This window comes from Nicotiana tabacum, chromosome 17 (assembly GCF_000715075.1).
Source record: "Nicotiana tabacum cultivar K326 chromosome 17, ASM71507v2, whole genome shotgun sequence".
Lineage (NCBI taxonomy): Eukaryota > Viridiplantae > Streptophyta > Magnoliopsida > Solanales > Solanaceae > Nicotiana > Nicotiana tabacum.
The window spans coordinates 97,470,075-97,479,198 of record NC_134096.1 but is presented as its reverse complement, the minus strand read 5'-3'; the positions used below and the strand labels follow the sequence as shown (position 1 = coordinate 97,479,198).

The window sequence follows — 9,124 nt, the reverse complement described above, 5'->3', positions numbered from 1 at the left end:
AACATTTATATGCATCAAAATAGAGTCATAAAACTGAGTTATGCAGTAACCAAGTATAAACATGACTGAGTATAGATTTTCAATCGAAAACAATGAGAGGATGATACGAAATACCCCCTAAGGGTCCAAACAGCATTGGCGCAAGGCCCAAATATGGTATTCAGCCCAATTTAAATAAAAATCTTTCTAAATCATATAAGTATCAATGGTTTCAACAAAGTATGCAACTTTACAGTTGCTACGGGACGGACCAAGTCACAAATTCCCAACAGTACACGCCCACACGCCCGTCACCTAGCATGTGCGTCACTTCAAAATAATAGAATGATACGAAATCCGGGGTTTCATACCCTCAGGACTAGATTTACAATCGTTACTTACCTTAACAACGCTAAAATCCTACTCCGGGATGCCCTCGTCTATGGACTCGGTCTCCAAAAGCTCCGAATCTATCCATAATCAGAATAATACTATCAACATAGGCTAAAGAATCGAATTCCAACGGAAAAACTACATAAATAGGCCAAAAATCCGAAATCGGCCAAAATCCGGCCCCTGGGCCCACATCTCGAAGGCAGTCAAAAATGGCAGAATAATAATCCTCGTTCTCTCCCGAGTCTAACCATATAAAATTCATCAAATTTCGACATCAACTCGAACCTCAAATCTTCAATTAAAGTCTTGAAGATTTCTACCATTTTCAATCCAATCTACCCATTTGAACTCAACAATCTTTCCATAAACCTTATTGATATGTATAAATGATACTATTACACCCAAAAATCATACTCTTAATCATCCATCTTTACCCAAACTCGAAATTGAAGACTAGGGGTTAGAACCTTACCTCTTAGGTGAAGATCTTGTGATATTTCCTTGTTGGCCTTCAAAGCTTGAACAAGATCTTGATGAACAAAGTGCTTGAGCTTCTTCCTCTCTCTAGAACACTCTCCCTTCTCACTAAAAATATCAGATTTTTGCTCCAAAATGAGCTTCAAGGCTTATTTATCGAAGTTGGGTCGGGTTATAACAATAAAAGAATGGATACTCCAAAACTTCCGGACCAAGCGACAGGCCTGGCCTCGCCAGGATAAAGCCTGGTTATACCTGGCTTTTGGCTGGCCTCGCGAGGCTAAAGCCTGGTATTACACCTGGCCTCACCAGGCTAAAGCCTGGTATTACACCTGGCCTCGCCAGGCTAAAGCCTGGTCTTAGACCCGGCCTCGCGAGCTCTGTAGCGAGCCACAGGACAGCCTTTGTGTATTTGATCATAACTTCTTGTAGGAATATCCGAATGACGAACGGTTTGAAGCGTTAGAAACTAGACTCAATGGGATTTAATTTGATAGGTAGATTACCTCATAAGTCGTTATACTTTGGTAGAAGCATACGTTTTAAGTAGGATCTTGTGCGAACTCACTTGAAACTTTAGCCTTATGAAATTTCCAACTTCCAAACTTCTCGATACCCATCAGAAATCATCCCGAGCCCCTCGGGACCTCAACCAATAATTCAAACAAGTCATATATCAACATACAAACTTAGTTGAACCTTCGAATCACTCAAAACAACATCCAAACACCAAATCATCCTCAGATTCAAGCCTAAGAACTTCTAAATTTCCAATTTCGCCAATTCAAGCCTAATTCTACCACGGACCTCCAAATCATATTCCGGACACGCTCCTAATTTCAAAATCACCATACGGAGCTATTGGAATCATCAAAATTCAAATCCGAGGTCGTTTACATATAGGTCCATATCCGATCCACTTTTCTAACTTAAAATTTTCAAATATGAGACTAAGTGTCTCATTTCACCCCGAGTCCCTTCCGGACTCGAACCAACTAACCTGATATAACATAATATAACTGAATAACACAAAAAGAAGTAGGAATGGAGAAAACATGGTTATAACTCTCGAAACGACTGGCCGGGTCGTTACATGATAGTATTAACATTAAGATGGCAGAGAAAAAAAAAAGGTCAAGATTAAGAAGCAAATTAGATCATGGATTTTATTGTATGTATTTATTAGTAATATTTTAAATATATTTCTGAAAGGACTTCTAGAAAATAAAAGGTTAAAAGGTTAATTGAACACATTATTGCATTTCTTGACACAGATTTATTTTAATCGAGCATTTTGCTTAATCAATAAGTATTTTACAATGAAACACAATCTTTTTTTTTTGGGTTCAATACACAATCTTTCGGCAGTCGATACGCTTTTGTTTTCAACGATAATGACGGTTTATGTCATCATTTGGTGCTACCACTAAACTCCAAGATGATTAACAATTTAAAAACTAGACTTTTTATGTTCAACTGTGTGGCCTGACAGTCAAGTTGTAAAAAAAATCACGAAAGCATAAATTTTATATTCTTGCAGAGATTTTAAAATAAATATAATATAATCTCTTATTATCTGTCTAAGTCTTTAGCGATAAAACATAAACACAAATAAGTACCATTGAATAGTCAAGTGCGCGGGCCCAAACACCACAATTATAAAAGAAGAAATCGCTATTTGATGCTGCCATATTCCTTTAACTGCCACAGCCCCACTTATCTTACATGCAATTTATTAGTATTAAGAGAGGTAGTTGAAATATTGATTGAAGGAACAGTGATATTTCTGGGTTGGTCCTGCCATTTTTATTAGGGGGAAGAAATTTTCCTTGAGTCCTAAACTATCTGGAGAAAATAGAACACGTTGATTTTATCAAGACGTTCAAAAAGTTTGTACTTTTTCTTAGACATTCTAGGAAACTAAAAAGTTTTGGCTACCCTTTTAACAACTTCTTGTTGACCATTTCTCCAATCACGACTAGAAGCCAAAACCAACTTTCTTATTTAAAGACCAATCTTTTCATTCTGGATTTGGTAAAACAAATAAAGTCCATTTTTTCATCAAGAAAAAGCATAGAGTAACCAGCATTGATAAAGATGAAATTTGGGAAAGAATTTGCATCTCAAATGGTCCAAGAATGGCAAGAAGCTTATATGGATTACAATTATTTAAAAGGTGTATTGAAAGATATCTTGAATTTCAAGAAGAGGAATGCACCTATAGCAGAAGTTGCAGCCACCCCAAAAGGTTCTTTAAAAAGAAGGTTATCTATGTACAGAGCATTTAGTGGATTACAAAGTAGATACAACAGTTTCAAAAGTTCACCTTTGAGTAATAATAATGACAAAGATGATGAAGTTATATTAGTGAATTCAGTACAACAAGAAGGATCAGAAGGCCATTATCAAACTGTGTTTCTTATGTCATCTGAACATGGTGGAGAATATGAAATGGTTTTCTTTAGAAGATTGGATGATGAATTTAATAAAGTGTTAACTTTTTACAAGAAAAAAGTAGGGGAAGTTAAGGCTGAAGCTGATGAGTTGAGTAAACAAATGGATGCACTTATTGCTCTAAGAATTATGGTTGATAAACCTTCAATTGAAATGGAAAGTGCCCAAGTCAATGATCCTATTCATTTTAGAAGTCCAAGTAAGTCCAATCTCAGCTGCTGCTGGCACTTGCTTTGTTTCTACATTCCATGATTTGCCATTTTATTTGTTTGAATTCTTGATTTTACACTACCGGAAACATCATCTCTGCCTTTTTAAAGGTAGGGATAAAGTATTCATACACACTACCCCAGACCCCACTTGTTGGAATACACTGTGTTTTTTTTTGTTGTTGTTGTTGTAATTCTTGATTTTACACAAATATAGGTAGGTTACATATGGAGGCAATTCAAGAAGTAGAGCTGACAAGTGAAGAAAGTCTGGAAAAGGAAGCAACAGCAAAGATGAATCCAACAGAATTTAGGCCTGCTCCACTAGAGATTTTGGACCATGTAAAAATCAATGTGGAACCCGAAACACCTGTTTCGACTTTAAGAAATGTTATCAGGAGTTCAAACTCGAACTTATCATTCAGCAAAGAGGAGCTCAGAAAAGCTGAAGAACAAATAAGAAAGGCTTTTGTTGAGTTTTATCAAAAGCTTCGACTTCTAAAAAGCTACTGGTAATGGAACATTTTTTTCCCTCAAATGAAGAATTATAGTATTGTTTTTGTCTTCAGCTCAACTCATACTTAACTACTTAATGTGCCAGTTTCTTAAATATGTTGGCATTTTCCAAGATCATGAAGAAGTATGATAAGGTATTATATTGAAGATTTGGCAATAGAAAGTACTCATATAAAGTTTGGCCTTTTTAACCTTGCAATTAATTTATACAGGTAACCTCAAGGAAAGCTTCTAAATCATACTTAGAGATGGTTGATAAATCTTATCTTGGTAGCTCAGATGAGGTATATTTTCCTTCAGTTTCAGAAACTGCATATTTTCCTCTCAGTTGCAACTATAGTTTGAACTTCGCGTTGATCTTTGCTATCGTAGGTTTCTAAGCTCATAGAAAGAGTGGAGGCCACGTTCATAAAGCATTTTGTCAATGGAAATCGAAGGAAAGGAATGAAAACTTTAAGACCACAAGCTAAAAGAGAAACACATAGAGTAACATTTTTCATGGGTAAGCATGCATCCTAACTATTAGCATTAACTGAATCCATTGCATTCAGTTCGAACTATGTAATACATATGCAAAACAACAATGTTCAGTTTTAGTAACTGATATACTCTTCACCTATAGGTTTGTTCTCTGGCTGCTCAATAGCATTAGTGGCAGCTATTGTTGTATCGATACGTGCAGGAAACCTTCTAGAGCACAAGGGTCGTGGGCAGTATATGGATAACATATTTCCACTCTACAGGTGAACTAACCATCAGTTTTTTACAAAGTCGTATTGATTCTTGCTCCTTGTCTTTCTACATTAAGCGAAACCATGTTTTGAGCAATACATATGAGTAATAAAGCTGTATCGTTGCAGCCTATTCGGATTCATTGTCCTGCATATGCTCATGTACGCGGGGAACATATACTACTGGAGGCGTTTTCGGGTCAATTATCCCTTCATATTTGGCTTTAAGCAAGGAACAGAACTAGGTTACAGACAAGTTCTTCTCCTTGCTTCTGGTCTTGCAGTACTTGCATTGTCTGCAGCATTGGCCAACCTGGATATGGAGATGGATCCAAAAACACGAAGTTTTGGGACAGTGACTGAGCTAATCCCACTTGCCCTGGTGATTGTAAGTCTAGAAAAATATTAGTTCTTCTTCTACTTCATTCTACAACTGATCTACAAAAAGGTTTTCAAAAATTTTCATACCCCCTAATGATCTTAAAAATATTTCAGGTTCTGCTTCTAATAACATTTTGTCCTCTGAACATAATATATCGTTCAAGTCGTTTCTTCCTTATAAGATGTGCCTGGCACTGTCTATGTGCTCCTCTTTATAAGGTAACAGCAGCTTATTTGATGGATATACAAATTTACGCACATTAGTAATATCACAGGAATTACATAGATACTAAAATATCTCACATCATTTTGTAGGTTACTCTACCAGATTTCATCTTGGCAGATCAAATTACCAGCCAGGTTTGACACTAAGCCTTTTCTTTTTAAATGGATAATTCAGCCAATGCAGTGTGCAATACTTATCAGAAAGAACTATAATGTGCTCTTGCATTTCAGGTTCAGGCAATTAGAAGTTTGCAATTCTATGTTTGCTACTATGTGTGGGGCAACTTCAGAACAAGATCAAATAAATGTCAAGAAAGCAGTGTTTACCAAATCTTATACATAGTCGTCGCAATTATTCCCTTTTGGTCTCGGTTTATTCAGGTGAAGATTTTTGCACACAAATAATTTTTGCACACAACAAATCATCATATTCCCATTTCCCACTATATATATCTTGACAATTATTTAATATGGTGCATTGTATGATTTCATGATATATACAGTGCCTTCGCCGCTTATTTGAAGAGAAAGATTCGATGCAGGGGCTTAATAGCCTCAAATATTTCTCAACCATTGTTGCTCTTGTAATGAGGACACTTTATGATCAGAAGAGAGGAACTTTTTGGAAAGTAATGGCTGCATCAACTTCAGGAATTACTACAGTTGCAAACACTTATTGGGATATTGTCATAGATTGGGGTCTACTGCAAAGGAACTCAAAAAACCGTTGGTTGAGAGACAAACTACTTGTTCCACACAAGATTGTCTACTTTGTTGCCATTGTAAGTGCAGACACAGGTTTGAAAAATAAATTACAAAACACTTGCAGTGAAAGTTTTTGATTACCTGAGTGTAAATGCAGGTTCTTGACATTATTCTGAGACTAGTATGGATGCAGTTGGTTCTTGATATTCAAGAACTTCCATTTCTGCACAAGAAAGCATTTGTTGCAGTTGTTGCTAGTTTGGAAATCCTTCGCCGAGGCATGTGGAACTTTTTCAGGTCAGATGCATTATTTATCAAGTTTTACTTCTATGCACCAACAATATGATAGATTACATTTTCAGGTCACCTAAAAAGATAACTACCGTCTAAAAAAAAGTGGGATTAATAACCTGAAAAATAATACATGTTACCTGTTACAACATATTTGTATCTGACAGTAGTTGTGCTGTTTTCATTGTTCAGGTTGGAAAATGAGCACTTGAATAACGTTGGGAAATACCGTGCCTTCAAGTCCGTACCGCTGCCTTTTAACTACGATGAAGACAAGAGTCTATAAGTATGTTTAGTTAGCTGATAAAAGGAAGTCAAAGGAATCCAGAGAACTCAAGACTCAAAATGATTTTCTTTTTTCTTGTACAATTTCTTTGAATCATTCGTCAATGGTGTTTATATATAGTTTTGTTCATGAAATTAAACGGTGAAGGTATATATAGGACAAAAAGAAAGCTGATTCTAGCCTCTTGATTAAGGATTCCATACGTATTAAAACTGAAAAATGACAACAGTACAGATCTACTGCGATACTCTAGAAGAAAAATCCTTAATCAAGAGGCTGAAATGTTCTTTACGTTTTTTTGCTTCAGATTTATACGTTCTACAAATTGTTGTCTCTGAACTTAATGCACCAAAAACTGGTTTAGATCCAAAAGATACATTCTTTAAGTCTTAAATACACTTGCTCATGAATAGTCTCAATGGATAATTGGTTGACTCTCTCCACCAAGACATGCTACAACCAATGCAGCTTTTCATGAAAATTCTTATCGTTTTCATAGGCTCATGATTGATGCATGAAATTAACATAACCACGCGAAAGCAATAGCTGAAGAATACAGCTGACAATATACACGAGTCCAAGTTTCTTTAACAAAGCAATGAATGTGTGAGGTCCCATATCTTTTCAAAATACACATTAATCAGTAAAGACGGCCAACATAATACCCTTGTTCTATACGGATAAAGTTTTTACTTGTCCCATCTACTTTCAATAGATGTATTGGATTATATATAAACCTACTGTTACACATTTGAACATATTTACTCATCATTGTTAAGAGACTCGGACCCACGGATAAAAAGGACATGAGGAGGGCCAATACGCATTTTAAAATATATCTCTGCATTTTATATAAACATATGAACAATTTTTCAGAAGGAAGATGGAGTTGAAAGAGTGAGGGAGATAATGCAATCAGAGACAATGACTCTTTGGGATGGTTTGAAGTTGCCATACCAAATTAGAACCTTTGCGGTATTGCAAGACCTGATTTTGTGGTTCTTTGATTAAAGTAGTGAGCTTTCTCGAAGCAAACCAAACATTAAAGAAAGAGTTTCAAGATTATATGGGTCGATTGGAACTGAGAGAAGCAGCCAGTAAATTCTGCCACTCCTCAACCCAATTTCTCACCATCTTCTCCAAATCATACCATCTTGGTAATTGCGTCAAACACCTAATATGCACTCTTTTCCTACCCACAAAATCCTCACTTTTCACCACCCTTTTTCCATCACAGAAGTAGCTAAATCCTCCCTCATTTAACCAACTCCAACCCGAAAGCCTCAAAACCATCAGAATCATTAAAATCCATTTGAGGAATCTGAAATTAATAAGAAAATTCAGGTAAAGAAACTGAACGTATAATCATGAGAAAAACCCAAAACAAATTTGAACCTTTTGATAACAGAAAAAGGAAGTCTTTTAGCTCTTGTGAGCCTCAGTAGCTTCACTTATCTTTCCGCTAACTCTTTACAGTAATGTGAAAAGATTAAGAATAAGGGTCTCATCCGTTGGTTTTTTAAAAGATGGGCAGCAAAAATATTTAAAAATATGAAAATATACACCATATTTATTATAAATCAAAATTATTTTAAAATATTATTTTCTATAACTACATTTTATATTTTATAGCAAAATAAGTATTGTATGTTATATACTATCATTGAGGCATGAAATAAGGCATGAAATACGCTATTTATGTTTTTCCTCTCTTAGACAGCTAAACATACATAATTTTAAGGGATTGTCGTTACTGTATTCATGAATACATGACGCGAATATATGTGAATACATGCGCGTACAACTATATTCATGAATACAGCAGCGAGAATACATGTGAATACATGCGCGTACAGCTGGACTGCCCTGATTTTAGGCATTTTTTGTTGTTGTATTCATGAATACATGGCGCGAATACATGTGAATACATGCGCGTACAGCTGGACAGCCCTGATTTTAGGCACTTTTTGTTATTGTATTCATGAATACAAAGCGCGAATACATATGAATACACTATCGTAACAATTGAATAGCAGTTATAGAACGTAATTATGTATATGGTAGCTATACGAAGTTAATAGCCACTAAACAATAGTAGTTTCTGAAAATTTCTCTAAAAATATTGATTGAAAATGTCTCTCCTTTTTTATTAAATATAGAGGGTTTTAAATAGCCAACTTGAGAATATAATCTGTAGAAAAATATTCATAAGAAGAATTTAAAATTTTCAAAATATCTCAACAAACCCAAAAAATCTAACAGAAATTTAAATTTTAAAAAGTAGATTTATCCTAAAACCAAGCAAACTTATTATGCTAAAAAGATGCAACAGTATATGAAGCAAATCATCAACACTACTCCTTTGATTCGGTTGCTCTAAAACAATTGCTCCTCCTCAATTACTTTCTGTTGTTTGTGCTTGAGGACTGTGTTGAGCGTCTTTGAATTTACACACTTTTGTAACATGGCCTGTT

At 35.4% G+C, this 9,124-nt stretch overlaps 1 protein-coding gene and 1 long non-coding RNA gene across 2 annotated transcripts; one reads left to right on the top strand and one right to left on the bottom strand.

Annotated features, from left to right (window-relative positions):
- Positions 1–2,577: 2,577 nt before the first annotated feature.
- LOC142161618 (phosphate transporter PHO1 homolog 9-like) lies at positions 2,578–7,044 on the top strand. The gene is made up of 13 exons (XM_016593499.2): positions 2,578–3,505; positions 3,733–4,027; positions 4,117–4,165; positions 4,244–4,315; positions 4,404–4,533; positions 4,654–4,774; positions 4,892–5,150; positions 5,258–5,362; positions 5,459–5,503; positions 5,600–5,749; positions 5,872–6,150; positions 6,231–6,370; positions 6,557–7,044. The coding sequence occupies exons 1-13, from the start codon at positions 2,950–2,952 to the stop codon at positions 6,648–6,650; spliced, it is 2,295 nt and encodes a 764-aa protein (XP_016448985.1). The 5' UTR covers positions 2,578–2,949; the 3' UTR covers positions 6,651–7,044.
- LOC107774063 (uncharacterized) lies at positions 5,006–8,180 on the bottom strand. The gene is made up of 5 exons (XR_001645430.2): positions 8,046–8,180; positions 7,608–7,971; positions 6,505–6,625; positions 6,215–6,400; positions 5,006–5,141 (listed from the first exon to the last, which is right to left on the bottom strand). It is a non-coding gene; the product is annotated as an uncharacterized LOC107774063 (long non-coding RNA).
- Positions 8,181–9,124: the final 944 nt, after the last annotated feature.